Raw genomic sequence first — 16733 nt, 5'->3', positions numbered from 1 at the left:
AAACAGTAAGTGGCGAAGGTAAGAGCGTTTCTGAGGATGCGTAGGATTCACGTATAGGAAGAAAGGAAACTGTGCGGCACGCACAACGCTTGGTGCAACAACAAACACGCATTAAGGAAAAGGGAAGGCGATTGCCTGGTGGTTAGCTGGGGAGAGGGGGACGCGATATTACCATGATATTTGCTCGGCTGTATAATGGCGATCGTAACGGTGCAACGTTAAAATCTTATCAAGCACGAGCCCGCTACCGTGAACAGTCGGTCGGGAAAACGCGTTATAAATCGAGAGGGACGTTTACGATTAGGTATGGGATTTGCAGGGAGGAAAGTGATTTAACGGTATTTAACTGGATGGCTGTGCGCCGTGGCTTTTGTGAGACGAATGATGGTGGAATTTTGTGCTATTGTTTTTTCTTTTCTTTCGTTTTTTGAAAATTTGGAGAAAGCAAAGAAAAGAATATTTTAATCATTTTTAGATGTCGAGATTATACGAGTGTATCGTAAAAATTCAAATATGCGTGCATCCTCGTTGGAAAGAAATGTGTCGCAATTCGACGTGCATAGCCAAGGATCGAAGCTGGCGCGGAAATTTGAAGCACGAGTGGAGATTGGCGAGAAAAGAAATTTTTTCGACGCTCTTATGACTCGATTACGAAACTGCATCCCTCGATTGAACGGGCCTGAAGGAAAATTTACACGAATTCATCGCAATTCGAGGAGAATTATTATCTCGTTTCGTACGAATTTTCGAGATAGGCTTTAAATCGCGGATGCTTCTGATTATTTTTTATTAAATAAACTGTACACCGTGTTTCTCCGGGAACAATTACAAAATATACTTGGTGGTCTGTTTAACGAACCGTCAAACGTGGCTGAAGCGTGAAATTCGTACTGCCCTATGGCTGGCTCGGCTTGTTTAGAAGATTTGTCGCACGCGATGCGAAGCACGTAACTTCGCTTCCATGATAATTCTCACCACCAACATAGAGAAATAATTGCGAATAATTATAATTATATCTTCCTCGTTCGTTCTCTTCCCCATTCCTTTTTATCCAAATATCTTTAAACTTAAAACTTCTCCCTCAGAAAGAAGATACTCCTTTCCCTCCTTTCCTTAATCCCTGATAACAGCATTATCAAAGCCATCCAAAAACCTAACCTAAACCCTCTAATAACGACTCAAAAAGAAACACACACGCACACAATATCTTCCAAAACCTCTAATCCCTCCAATATCCCACGTCCATATCCCCAACGAATCGCACCGAATTTGTCCAGTAAAATTAATCTCCCTCGATCCAGTGCGTTTCACGATCGAACACGCGCTATTACGATGTAATCACGCGTCCGGCGAGAGTGGACAGGAAGCGGAAGAAAGGACGAGTCGCGTGTGCGCACAACTATCACGAAGAGAGGAAGAGAGACGCGCACACACACACCGTGTTGACATTGCGACCGAGCAGGGCCGTTTCTTCGACTGGCTTCCTAATCCGGTTAAACCGACGGCGGAGAGGCAGCTCTGCGGCTGCCTCGATCATTCCTTCTCCGAGGCGTTACGAGGCCGTTCAACCGTTCTTCAACAGAGAATGCCGAGGATTTTACATCGAACCTGTTTTGTAACCATCTTCCTTGCGAAGGGAAAGTACATTTCCTTCCATCCGATTCACGCATTTCCAAGATTCCACGTGGAAAGTGTTTTTCTTTCACCGGATGATTCCTGTGATTTGAATATCTTGTTGTGGGTGGTGTAAGAGGAAAAGGAATGTTTGGGACGATTTTTCAGTTTGCTCAGTTTTCTATACGGAAGAACGAAGTTGGAAAAACGTTGAAACATTTGATATTTTTAAGCGTGGTTAAAGAGTATCGCGTCGTATTCGTTTTTAACGGTTCATCATCGGTTTCATCATCGGTTTGGAGAATTTAGATACTTGTAATTCGAGTCGGTTTATTGCGCATAAAACTCACAAAACGAGTAATTTCATTGATATGCAAATTTCGATACGAGCTCGATTCTGGCCGATTACGTAAAATCTAATTGCATCGATTACACCATTCTCGTTCACGTTCTGCATTTATTCCGCACGATTATTATGGGAGCAAGTAGAGCTTAAAAATTTAAATCAACGATAATTCTTCCCCGAATTTAAACCAATTCTTCCATTCTCCAATATCTTTATTTTAAAATTACAAAAATACTAGTGGTTTGCTGATAATAAGATATAACGATTAATCCAAATGATTAAAATTATTTCCTTTATTTATCCGCATTCTACATTTAACGAAATATTTCCGTGCAAATAGCCGAATAACTAAAAAAGATGATAACTCAAAAGGTTGCTAAGTTATTTAATTCCTTCATCGACCATTAAAGACAAATTACGATTCGAAATACGAGGTACTCTGTTGCGAAAGACGAACGTTAAAAAAGAGAGAGAGGGAGAAAAAAAAACCGACAGATTTGCATCGATACTCAGCTGCCTCTATTCACAGCTGGCTGACGAAAGGTTCCTCGATAATTGCGAATGCAACCTGTCCAAACCGGGATGACGAAGACCGCGATACAAGTCCGTCCCGTATTCCATCACGGTTTAATGCGGCACGAAATATCGCGGAGCGGGAATATAGGTTTCTCGTTTAACGTGAAACGGTATCCACGTAGAGACACGTCGGTCTTAATAACGGCGAAAACGCAGTAAATTGTAAGATGGCTCGAGATTACCGTGAAACGCGTTATTCTTTCGTCGTAACGGGAATCGAATTGTCGGCTTCGCGTTCCGTGTCATTCCTATTCCACTAATTCTGTTCCATTCGGCAAAACAAAACACGCGTGTAAACGTGCTCGTTTCAATCGTGAAATTACTACGTATCCTTGGTAATTGGAACAATTTTAGATAAGAGATAAATGTCGCTAATGCAATTATTTCGCGAATTTAAGTTCGGATAGAACAATTCTTCGAATGATGAATCGGTGGGGAAAAAAACAATAAACTTGTCGTAAAAACGTGGATTATAAATATAAAGGGATATATGTGTATTCATTCATTTCGATTTGATTAATATATTTATGAATATTTCTAATATCGTCTGGAAAAGAAACCACTGTACGCACAACGAATTCGTCCAACTTAAACTCGCTTTTCTTTCTTATCCACGATATCGTGAAGAAATGGATGGTGGCAAGGAAGGCAGGGAACCGGAAGAGACGTATCGAGAGGTTCGAGCGTCTCTCGCTTTCGATCACGATTCAACCGTCGTTTATTATTTTTCCCGGGGCGAGAATACGCGTATTATGCGCTCGACAAAATATTGCAACGCGGCTGAAAAGCCCCTTTTTGCGGGCACAATGCGTGACACGAACAGCAATGTTGAAAAGCGCGTGCTGTAAACGAACCACTAGAATTGAAATCGACGCATATGGCGAGCCAAGAGCCGCACGTGGCCTGGTGGATACGATACGAAGCGGTACAACCACCACTGATTCTCGTCCTGGGAAATTTGACCCGTTTGCGCCCTCCACGATTGAAAAGTAACGCTATCGCGTGATTTATTTCCGTCTTCGTTCAAACCTTCTCGTACGCGCGTGTTAAAATTAAGAATAATCGGAAGAGTCGAAATTGTTTTCCTTCCCAATTTTGCGAAATCTTATCTTTTTCTTTGAAATTAGAGACGCGTAATCGTTGAAATAAATTGTTATTTTGATTCGAAAACTTGGAAAACTAGGAATTGAATGAATAATTCCAAGTGTAGCGACGAAAGCGGAAATTCTTTCGTAAAAGGCACCTTCAAGTTCAACAAATTATCATTAGATCTGGTACGTTTTTATACGGGTACTTATATAACGCAATAACGAACTGCCATTTTTAACAATGATGCATCGAATGGATGGACAGGTAGCAGAGAGCCCAGAGTGGAAGGTTGGAGAGGTCAGCCAAGCGTGGCGACGAGCATCCGCTTCCGCAGGATGTACGATTGTCATTTTCTTTTTCAGGCTTCGACCGTTCTGACCACCACGATTCATCGAAAACTAATTTCCTTCCCTAATCGAAAGGAAACGAACCAAATACATTACCGAAAATCAAACGTATCTTCCAGATCCAATTTATACCTAATTCATCGATTCATCGAAAATTGAAGGATTTTTAAGCGTCTCCACCAACGATGATCGAGTAAAATTATCGGCGAAGCAAACAGGGAGGCCGGCCGTAAAGATAGAATCGATTGAAGGCATGATTTTCGAAATGAAACTTATACCTCTGTCTTTGACGAAGGACAACACATGTCATTGCGAAGATCGCAACAAACGATACCGCCGATCGAATATCATTAGAAACACACGATGTGTGCTTATCGACGTAACTCTAGATGTGTACCGTCTAATCAAACAGGTAACCAAACCCTCGACATTGCGCGGGGATATACACCTTGTTTGCTCGCGTATGAATGTGAATCACAGCTTCGACCGTGGGCGAGCAGAGAATGATTCGAGACACGATAAATTATAAGAAAAAGAAAAGGAGAGAAATCAAAACGAAATAGATAAAATAACGAATGGAATAAAAACGGCGGGTCGAGAAATGCGATAAAGCGTGGTCGCTAAAATACCGTGGAAAATTCTTTTTCCATATTTTTCACGGAAACGTGACTGCACATAATTAACCACGTATATTTGCATTTTTCACCGTGCGTACCGGCATTCGTTTAAAACACGCATAATTTTCTTTTCTCCGTGGAATCAAATTCCGCGATATTCCTTCACAAATTGGATGACTCACGTACTTGCAATTTACCACACCGCCAAAACTCTCGCCGATCATTCCTCCAACTCGATCGTCTTACCTATCAACGCATAACTAAAATCCCTGAAATATAACCCGGCCAATTTCTCTTTAAATTCCATTCCCGAGTATAAGGAGTTAACAAGCTGCTCGAACACGATACGCGATTCCTTTCGTGCGAATACTTTTTCCTTCGACCCTTCCACCCGGCTACCTCGCTTCGTTCCCCTAATTAAACCTCAAATTGCTCGCGGGGATCGTACCACGTGTAAAAGTGCGGTCAGAGCTTATGCGGAATGTCTGTCATCTCGCTTTATTAGGCGATCACCGTGTCGCTTACGCGCGGCATGCAAATAAGCTTCGTTCTCTTCTCTCTCTCTCTTTCTCTCTGCGTATCGTCCCTTCCTTCGTTTGTAGAACGTTCTCGGGCCGTGTTGGTTCGCGATAGAGGAGCTAAGGCTTCTTCCTTCGCCTTGATGAGGTCGCCTAGTCGCAAAACTCGTTCCTCAGAGCGTACAACGCTCGCGGTTATCTTCCGTCTGAGGGAGAAATAGGAGGGAAAATAAAATGGAGGAGGAGGAGGAGGAGGAGGAGGAGGTGCACTCTTGACGAAAGAAGACGGTGAGCAAGAGTGGTTGCCACTCTGGTTCGTTCAGAAGATAATGATTCCGTTGGAAATATTTTTCCAGCATTTTGCTTCGAATGTCGAAACGGGAGAAAGAAATAGAAGAATGCTTTTGAAAGAAGTTTTTGGAACGAGGGAACGAGGTGAGGCGCTTGATTGACTTTGTGATGGACACGGTACATGGGTGTTGATTCGTTGAAAAAGTTAAAACTGAAGTTAAAATTCTCGAATAAAATTACTTGGAGCTTATTAAAGTGGTTAAATCTATTCGTTATTACATTCTATATGCTTTTCCTATAATCTTTTTTGCCATTACGATTAATTATGCTTTGAAATTATTGATAACTTATCCAAATAACTGTTAAATTTTGCCCATCACTGCTTAGAACTTGAATTGTGCTAGATTATAAGTAGGATCATATCGGTGTTTTAAAAAATTGTAGAATATATATTAAAATATGAAATTCGTTCGAATAGATCATCACAGACAGAATAAGTAAATACTTGAATAATGCGTATTTGGATTCATCTTGTTTGTAAAAAAAAATTTTTGCAATCAGCTAATTATATATTAATCGATTTAATTTTCTTATTTTTAGAATTATATATATAAATTTTTTTCTTGTTTCTTCAATCGACATTTATCAGCAATTACGCGAAAGAATTTATCAAATCCTGTGTTAAAGACTTAAGTTTCTTTAAATACTCGATTTGAATGTAGAGTACTTGTTGAAAATCTTAGATAGAATTATAAATGCTGTATAAAAGATGGTAAATATAATGGAGTCGCATCTAGGTTAAATGGAGAATAGCTTTCTAGGATCGTTTTTCACTCGACTTTTAACAAAAAGTTGCACTATTTACCGGCAAAAGTATTACAGAACGACGAGAAGAAGTTATTAGCGGATATAATAACAATAATTTTGCACAATTTCGCCGGATATTTTCACTTGTTAAGAGAACAATTGGCGATGGACAGAAAATGATGGATCTAGGGTTCCAACAAATTACGCGGTTTTACAATATTCAGGATTCATGCTCGGAAAGTTTCATAAACAGAGTGCTTTTTAACCGCGATTTTAAAAATTTATCCGTTCGTTGAGAATTGTTGCACCGCAATTTAATAAAAAGTTATTTATAAACTGCGAAATATACGAAACATGTTCAATTAATTATATGAAATCGACAATCGATACTTTATATATTGTACTCACTTGTTTATGAGTTAGTTTTAGAAGATAGCGTCTTACCTGTAACATAAAATAAAATACAGGATTAGAGAGGATGAAAATTAATCTCCGATTATTAGTGCTTTTTTTTTCTTTTTTTTTAGAATTTTTTCGAACGAACGAAAATAGAAACTGAAACCGCAAACATTTTTCAATCTTCAATTATTTTCAACGAATCGGGGGTATTCTTTCGGACGAGTTATTTCGTCTTGCATCTCGATGCTGATTCGACGATTTGACGTAATAGCGTGACGAGTAAGGAAAACGAAATGAACTTGTTCATAACCCCTAACCAGAAGAAGATTATTACAGAGAAAGTTTTCCAATCACGAAACTAAATTTCTTACTTTAGGAAACAGTGGTTTTTTGAAACTAGTTTCAAAAAATTACATATTATAAATATTAACCACTATCGTTACGATGTCAAAGGAACGAAAAAGGGACTGCAAAATCCTGCTTAATCTCTTTAATCTTTCCTTCAAATTATTATATATTCATTTACGATAAAGGAAGAAAATTTCATATTATTGTACAAAAATAATTAACACGACATTAATATTGGAATTAGCAACAACAAATTTGAATTGGATACATTTATTCTCGCAATTAAAATTTAAATAATTAAAAAATTCTCATAGATGTTGTTATGTACACCGAAACAAACTGAACAATTCCATACAAACTTACGGAAAGCAAAGCGTTAGAAAATCAATTTCATCATCAATAGCCCCAATTCGCATGCCCGTATAATAAATAATATTTAATAACAGAGAATAAAATCATTACGGCTCTTATTATCCCCAATCTTGTAATTAAACCACATCCTGCCAACCACGATCAAACACCAATATACCCTCGTGCGTGTGGGTGGAAAATTGACGAGTTCGACAGAGGCGTCGCGATGTTCGAAGCGGCGGCAGGATGATATAAGAGTTTCACACCGATTTATAATCCGAATAAATCATCGAACGAGTGGGCGTATGCAACGATTTTCACCGTGTTCGGGTTCAACGATCCTCGATCTCGACGAATCTCCATCCGATGTGGATCACCTCCCACTCGCGTTCCTTTATTAATCGTTCTTTGTTAATGCTCACGATACATATCGTAACGTGAAAATCGTGTAAATAAAGGAAGAAAGGATAATTTAGAATAAAGGAAGGTAAATATAAATTAAAGATGCAGATGATTTTTCGATACGAGGTTTTCAAGAGATGGAAGAAAAGCGATTGCCCTGTAAATGTAAATTGTAAGGCATTTTTTAAGAGCATCGTCGTAGAATAATCGAAGAAAGATTAAACTAATTAAAGTTTGGAATATAATCGATTCACGAAGCTTGCCATTATCTTCAATTATTTATTAATTTTGATTATTTTCGATTTTCTGCCGGATTACGTGTTCACAATTTTTGAATCGCAATCACGATATTCTTATTCCCTATATTAAATGGAATAGGAAGTGAACGGAAAGAGGGAATATCAGGAAGAACGAAAAGGAGGGCGAAGAATGGGAGAGGAGTAGAAAGTTTGTATAAGGAATAGATTATTAGAGAAAAAACGAGGGTGAAAGCTTAGGGTCGTGTCGGATGATGGAGAAGTTAGATATCTGATAAGGGATCGTTCCTCGCAAACTTTACGTAGAATCTTTATATTTAACAACAACGAATAAACTACACATCCATAATTCCATAATAAAAATAAAAAAAAATATACTTACTTTTCCGGAATCATATAAATTCCTCTTCGAACATTGGAGTGAACGAAAATTTCTCTCTCTTATCCATTCGATTTAAAAAGTGTCTAGTCATTCGTTTATTTATTTATTCACTGAAACTCACTGTCGCGATCGAACAGAGACACTCTCGAAATTCCTCTCGTACGCCTATCTAACCATCCGCCGCGTATCTGATATCCGAAAGGAAACAGAATATTACAATTATCCGAGCGAATCCTCGTTACAGTGCACATTCTCGCGATTCGGAGCGATAACGAGGAATGCGAGTGCACGCGCGCGGGATGACAATAGAGGCGTGTATGCGTGAAGGAAAAAAGCCTACTAACTCGTAACAAACATGGTAGAACAATGAATGAAAGTCGATTATTACCGAGCCTAAGGATAGTTATCTATCGCGGAAGACGAATGGTGGCGCATTCCGTGGCGTTCGATATCCGCCCCCCCCCTCTTCCTCTTTCAAACTTTCGAATTTCGTGCGTCTGAATCTGTTGATCATATCCGGATTCGTGTCTGTGATTCCCGCGATTATGCATTTCTCGATGACGATTTCAGATTTGTAGGGGAGAAATTGCGCGATCATTGTCTTCGATAATGCAAATTTGAACGCAAAATAGAATCGATCACGAAGCGTATTTAGTGTGTACCACGGTGAATTCCTCGAATAAAATTGCACGCTCGTTTCTGGATCGCGTGTCTAATAGTAAGAGTTATTATATTTTTAAGCGTAATAATATTTTTCCTTCCTCTTGTTGGAAACCGACGAAAATTGGTTAAAGCGGTTATTTAATCCTTTAACTGCAACAATACGTGGATCGTGCACCTTCATAAACTAGCTTTCATAAGATATATTGTGGATTAAAGATTTATGGATCGTGCACGAAACTTTATTTAGAATTTGCACTTTTTTCGAGAGAGTTGCGTTTTCAGATGTTACGAATTTGTGATGTTGGCTGAGATATGCCATATTCAGAGGCAAGGGAAGAAAGAAGTTTTACCGTATGTACGTGTTTTCAACAATTTTCTTCTTTTAATTAACGTTTCCATTTAGAGACGCTTGTTAACCGTTATAATTAACTTTTTCCAGAAAAAGCTCGTGATTTTTTTTTCCTTCGTTCGGAACATCTGCTTCTTCAATTCTTTATTTAAAAGACAAAAATAATAAAAACGCTCCGAGAAAAAGGAAGGAAGAAAACCTCTAACATTGACACAAATTTAACCTATATATATATACACACACGCCTATTTCTCGCAGTATTCTGAACGCGACAAGGATTAATCGCAAGATTAATCGATCCCTATATGTTACACAATGAAATTGCCGAGATATCGAAGGCAAAGTTGAACGACCCGATGCCGACAAACGTCCGATATTATTCTCAAACAATCATTGTTTCGCCACCACGTATATGCGACGGTGACGTCTCGGAGCGAGAGAACATTGGAACGATAAAAATAAATAGTCGACGTCAAACGGAGATTTATCTTTGCTCTCTCGCGTAGGAATCGCGTAAGCACGTAAAACGATCGCGTAATTGCGACCAGTTCCTTGTAAGTTTGTTTCCTTACCTTCGACCACTCTCGATCGATAAAGAAAAGAACTGGCGGGGAAGAAATGGGCAGTAGTATCTCACCATGAGATTGCGAATATTTCGATCGAACGAAAATCGAAATCACTTCGACCACTTTGCTCGAGTTGATTAACTTTTTATCGAAATGAAATATTAATGAGATCGTGGGCATATATATATATAACGAGGAAAAAGATGAAAGGAAGGAGATTTGAGTGTTCTCTGAGTGGACTTTTCCGCACGTACTGTTAAATCAACGGATACAAGATGTCATTTTTTCGAATTTTATCTCGTTACAATGTTTCATCGGGATGGATGTAAAGACAATGGGGATATTACGTTATTTATAAAATAAATTGTCCATTAAGATACGAGAAAACGATGTTATAAAACATCGGTAACGATGTCTTTCTCGTAATTCATTCTATAATTGCTGTATAATAAAAGAAAATTTATATCCCACTTTGAATCCATGCCGTGCGTATTATATATACTCAAACACGTTTGATTTTATGGATTTTAGACTTTTATATTGATTTTAATTTGCGCGAGCTGAAAACAGTTTTTTTTAATCTTAATCTTCGTTCTCTCCGAATTCAACAAGTGGAATAACACTGGAATTAAGGTCGAACCGCTGTTTTTCCCGCTAACAAGTGGTGAAAAGAGATTTGAGTCGCACCAGATGTATATTTTATTCCGATATATTGTATCTCCTGATCAAATCTTTTTTTTTTTTATTTCTTTTAACGAATACCTTATTACTCTGATTAAAATCCTCCACTTAGAACGTTCTTCTTTTCAGAACAAATGAATTAAAATGAACTCATTCTAAATCTTTAAAATCTTGTAAAAAAAGGAAACTGAAAATTTCTTATTCAAAAAGTGCCCAAAAAGGATAAAAGTTGACATATATATTTTGAAAATTAATTTAGGAGGATAGATATACATACATATATAACCTACTAAGTTGTTAGATTTCTATTTTTTATCATGTCGTATAAACGATGCAAATAAACGGTTAAAAAACTTCCTCAAAATATGCGTATATCTCTGTGTTGATTGTTTCAGGTCAACGAGGTAATAAAAATGCACCGTTATTTCGGTGAGCAAAGTTTGTCGCTTCGTTAAAATTTATTTCATAACATCTTTATCCAGAAATAAACCTCATATGGCACAATACCGATCAACTTGATTGATCATATGTAATAATTTGCATTGCAGGCGTGCACCAGATGAGCCTACTCGAAAAATAAAGATTGAAAGTCTAGTTTGAAGTGGAGGAATCGACTTCTGATCGAGGTAATTCATTGTGTTAATTAATCGTCGAGGAAAAAGGAAAAAAAATTCATTCCAACTCCATGGAAAGGAAAGCAGTCGGTCATTAAGGGAAAAGTAAAAGGAATTAACGTGGAATTTTTCATCCAAGAATAAAAGTATATTTCCTCGTGCGACTGACAATGAAAGGAAACTCTGCATGAATTATTAACCCGACGCTGTTTTTCCATGATAGTTGGCCGGATCATGACTCGGAAATCGATTATATATCACAGTGGAACGACTAGTTTGACTAGTTGGAAAATCTTTTGATGAGAAAATGATTTTAAATTTAATTTTAATAAAAACACTTTATTTATATTGTATAAATGGAATGATATGTGAAAAATTGAAATTTTTCTTGTCATAGTTTAATAAAATAATTTGAGATTAGAGGAATTTTTTTTTTATATAAATTCGTATTGTTTTCTAGAAACAAATTTTAAACATTGCAAAATTTTTACAAAATTACCATATTCTGACACATGTTTAATACACACGCAAAACAAAACTATAATTATAGATCGGATCTAACTTGTTTTGTTTGATAAAAAAAAAATGTTAATCATCTAATGACAGGCAGTAAAAACCTTTCGTGACCCATTTCATTTCCTTTTGAAATATTTGAAGTCAACATTAAGTAAGGAGAACAACATGTAGAAAACAATGACAGAAATGAAAATAAAAGTTTCTAGAAAAAAATATTGATATACTCATACAATCACGCATATTAAATACTTTATTTATTACAATTAGAGCATCGTTTCAATTATTAATTTATTTTTAAAAACAAAGTATTATATTACGTAAAACTAAAGAAAATAATTAAACAAGATTAAAAGAACATTACAACGATATTTTAATACTGTTGTAATTTGCAATTTTTTAACCCGTCCATTTTCATTAAGAATAAAAGTAATTCAATTGCAAGAGAGATCTATGAAAAGTGTATTTTTATATAAAAGGAGAGATTATTATTAATTGACTCGTCAAAATTTTAATAACAAAATTAATCGAGTCGTGCAAGAGAGTCCCCTAAGAGCGAAGCTATCTTTCACGCCCTTTCTTGCACCCCATATTACATACTCTTATGCAAGCCATCGTGTAAGATGCGTCTATCGATATTTCGGGCATAATAGGAATAAACGAAAAGAGAGAATGAAACTTTACAACCGGTTATAGTATCTCCGTGATTTTCTTTAATTGCATGGCGCAATCTCTAGCGGCTGTCCACCATTTACTCGAGTTCCCATGCTCGTTCAAACAACGCAATTATAATTCAAAAAAAAAAAAAAAAGATTGCTCTCCATCTTGATGGCAATTTTGTTAATTTTTTAATTTTCGTTTCTTTCTTTCTTTTTTGAGGGGGAAGGGGGGAAATTCGAACCTATCTTTTTACGATTTACACGTGGATAGAGTTTCGTGAGATAAAAAAAAAAAAAAATTAGATCGAGTTAAGTACGAGTTAATATTAGAAAGGTTTGGTTTATGGTTCCCCTTGTTATAGATTACGCCATGTGATTTTGTGGGTCGAATGTGACGGTGGCTAACTCTCGGGAGCGATTTCGTTTTGAATTGAACGATGACATAAATCTCTTTTAACTTTTTGTATTCAGCTTGAATCGTGATTACGTTTTTATTAATTTTTTTTTTAGAAGCAGAATGTTTTTCATCAAAACTCTGCATCTTACAAAAATATATATTTAATAGTATAAATATACATTATAAAATTACTTATCTTACATTACATTATAAGCTTAAACGGATTAAAAAATGTATGTGAATATAATATTTAGAAATTAATTCAAATGTTACACTGTACCAACTTGTACCATCGAGTCATGCAAAGATAAATTACTTCTGTGAGAACGGAATATTTTTCTTTTTTTTTTTTTTGTTTCTTATCTATCTACGATACTCATTTAAATTATTCAAAAAGCACTTTGAACGCATAAATTATTCTTCTTAAAAAAAAAAAAAAAAAGAAAAACAAAACACAATATTTATAAATTAATCACATAATACTTCATTTGCATTTAATCGCGCCACACGAGTTGTACCATCTACGCGGAGATCAATGCTTCCGTATCGTGGAAATTATGCAACGAAATTATACAAATGTAACCTTCTAAAAATCGTCCGAAGTCGTATCGTACCGTCAATATGGAGATATGTTTAATTGCGATCGATTTTATCGACAGTGTTGCGAAGCGGCCAATAGAAACTTGGAAGCCTGACTCAGCCACAGGGTGGTTGTGAAATCGACGAATAACGATTTCACCGGCGACCAACAACGTCAGAAGCTTCGAAGAAGCGATCTACCAGTGGATTCGTGGTAAAGAAGGAAGGAAGGAAAGATCAAAGTATGCGAGAAAAACGAGTATTACGTAAATTGCTCACACTTTAAATTTAATTCCTTACAATTTTCTATTTTTTTTTTTTTTTTCAATTGAAATATAATTTTTTCCTTTACGAAGAAACGATATCTGCATTTAATGATGCAGCCTTAAATTATAAGATAAATGTAAATGGAAAATTTGATACCGTGAATTTTCGATAATTTTTTTCTTTTTTTCATTATTTACTCTTTTAAGTAAATGAAACGAATAATATAAAGTTGTTGAAACAATTAGGAAGAATTTATCCGTTTCAAAATAATTAGCACGTGAGCAAGATAAAACGAGAGGGAAAAATATGTTTAAGACAAAGTAAACATATTTTTAACAAAGATAATTTATATATAATAAAAACGATAATTAACGTGGATTAGTCGATTTATTTTTCAAGAGATTCATTATCACTGTACGGAAAAGCAAATCGAATTTATTATTTGTTTGAGAGCAGTCTCGTATAAAGTCATCGATGAAGCGTAAAAATAATTCACATAGCTGTTCAATAGATATTTTACGACACTGAAACTGAACTTTGGAGAAAAATGATCGTTAAATTTTTGAAACTAACGCGATACATATATGCATTTGTTCTACGCGAATAGAGATACTCGGAAACAATGTTCACGCGGATCGAATAATGATACTTTACGATCATTACTGAAAGTGTCGACACTCCAGTTTATTTCCGTAACGCCCACGAACCCATCCATGAATACTCACAAGCAGAACTAATGCACGAACTATTCAAATATATACATAAATATCGTTTAAGATAAAGTAAAAGTGTCAAATCAAATAAAAGGAAAAAATATTGAAGAAATATGGAATATCAAAATTAAGAATCGTGGATTGATTAACTGGATTGAAAATTATATTCATCGCATGCCCTTCGATTTTCGTGACGACGTGAATTTACCTTTAGAGCCATGTGCGAGCCTGATGTATGGCCAAGCAGTGTATTAATATATTCTTGAACGATCCACGAAGAGTTGATCATAGACGCTTAATTCTTAATTCCGTGTGCTCAAACTTTTTCAAACATCGATCTTGAATCTTTCCACAAAGAGCGATAAAATTTTAAATTGGGTCGTAATCTCGCAAATCGATAGCAGATGTATCGAATGCACAACTGTTTTTTAAATGGAAAGATAAAAAAATTTGTCTCGAGTAAAAGAGTTAACCGTGTGTAATGCCATATCATTTATAAGAAGAAGAAAAAAAATCTTAAACTCGGTTATCAAGGTATAATCAAATTACTCGAAAGGGTTAATTTTAGGAAATTAAACGAAGCGAGAAGCATCCCTTAAATTTTCTACCTACTTCGTGTGAACACCTTATATACATATAGCGGGCGTTGGCAGGAACGTTAGTATCTGACTTGCATACATTATCATCGTCGTTTCACGCGCATACACACACAGTTTCCACATCCATAATCTCGCGTACACGTTTCTTCTGAGGAGAGAGACGAGGACGCGTGAAACGTGGAGTAAAATTTCTCGTACAATTAAATTGCGGCGACCCTTGAACCTCTGACGCTTCACGCGGCGTATAATGCACACGAGACCTAATATTTGTACAGATTACATAAGACGTGACGAGAGGGAATCCGGTTTACAGATGCGTGTTCAACGGATTATTCGACGATGTGTAACTGGTCGACGTGAGAACCTTGGATAAGATCGCTTTCGACGTTTCGAAATTTTTTCCTCCGTGCGTTTTAATTTTTAATTCGAATCAATTTTTCCATCATTCGAATTTTTGAATACACTTTTTCACGCGATACATCGAATCATTGTCGATATTTGGATATTCAATTTACTTTTTCACTACGTTGAATGGCTCGTTGTTTTCTCTTCTTTTCTTTTCTTTATTTTCTTTTTTTTACATAGTATTCTTTGAATACAAATAGTGCATTTAGAATTCCATGAATAGAACATCTGTCTCGTAAAGAACTTTAATCAATGCCAAGATTCTGAAAGCATACTTTCTCAGAAGTCAAGTTGTAATACATCGCGGTTCATTCTATTTGTTTAATGTATACTTATAAAACAGACAGAAGGTAAAATAAAAATATTTATCTACGTCTGTACGTAATAAAAAGATTAGCTTAAAAAAAGAAACTTGTACGTCAACTTCCATTGAATTTGAGATTTTAAATTCGGATATGTCAAAGAAAAGAAAATTCACAAAATGTTATTAATAATTATTTAAGAAAAAAATTTAGATTTAATCGAGTTTCTACTATAAATAAATTAAATAGCGATCAAAATATTAATTCGAAATTAGTTTCTATATAATGTGAATTATTCGATCTTAATTAGGCACATATATCAAAACTTTTAATTTAAGTTATTAATTTAGAAATCTCGTGTCTCGAATTACGAGAGATATGAGATGTAATAAAATGAAACAAGACAAATTTACAAAGTTAATCATTCTCTTTGAACTTTTTTAACTCGAGTCTTATAGTCTTAAAAAAAAAAAAAAAGTTTCGTTCTTTGATGCGATTTATGACGGCGAAAGTATCCAAGTATAAAAAAAAATCGACATTATAACATTGATGCCATTTCTTCGATTTAGACCCGTATTTTTTTTTTTCTTTTTTTTTTTTACGACTGATATAAATTAAAATGCATCGCATTGTACGACACCACACATAAATCAAACACGTCCCCTTTACTAACAAGGCTCGACAGAAGTAGGTCGTCTGCTTCTTGTATTGATGCGTTTTATTAAATCGCGATACGCTGCAATCTATAGGTGAAAGTAACATAACTTTAAAACACGTTAAAATTATCCTTTATATCGATAGATTTTTTGCACCCGAATATCAATCTTCCACGCCTAAATGGAGAATAGAAATAAAATTCTATCGATTCGAAATTCTTCGAAGAATTTTTATTTTTGTTCGAAAAATTTTTTTCAAACCTTAGAACGTTAGATTTTCCCTATCGTTCGAAAAAGATCGTAATCGCGGGCAAGTGAAGGATTAAAGTTAAAAAGTTTCTTCGTTTAGAATGATAATTCTTTTTTTTTTTCAGTCACAAATTAATATCCATATTTGATCTTACGTATGATCGCGTAAATAAATTC

The 16733-nt window shown here is 35.7% G+C and overlaps 1 protein-coding gene across 3 annotated transcripts in view; it reads right to left on the bottom strand.

The window, feature by feature from the left end:
- Positions 1-16733, bottom strand: part of LOC107999051 (uncharacterized) — a 78509-nt gene that overhangs the window by 40401 nt on the left and 21375 nt on the right. Inside the window, exon 2 of one of the 3 annotated variants that reach the window (XM_062073967.1) lies at positions 6614-6649. The exons of the other annotated variants lie outside the window; for them this stretch is intronic. Coding sequence (XP_061929951.1) covers positions 6614-6649 — 36 coding nt within the window. The remainder of the gene's footprint in view (positions 1-6613; positions 6650-16733) is intronic. 3 annotated transcript variants of the gene reach the window in all.

This window comes from Apis cerana, linkage group LG4 (genome assembly GCF_029169275.1).
Source record: "Apis cerana isolate GH-2021 linkage group LG4, AcerK_1.0, whole genome shotgun sequence".
Taxonomy (NCBI): Eukaryota; Metazoa; Arthropoda; class Insecta; order Hymenoptera; family Apidae; genus Apis; species Apis cerana.
This window is presented reverse-complemented; position numbering and strand designations above follow the sequence as displayed.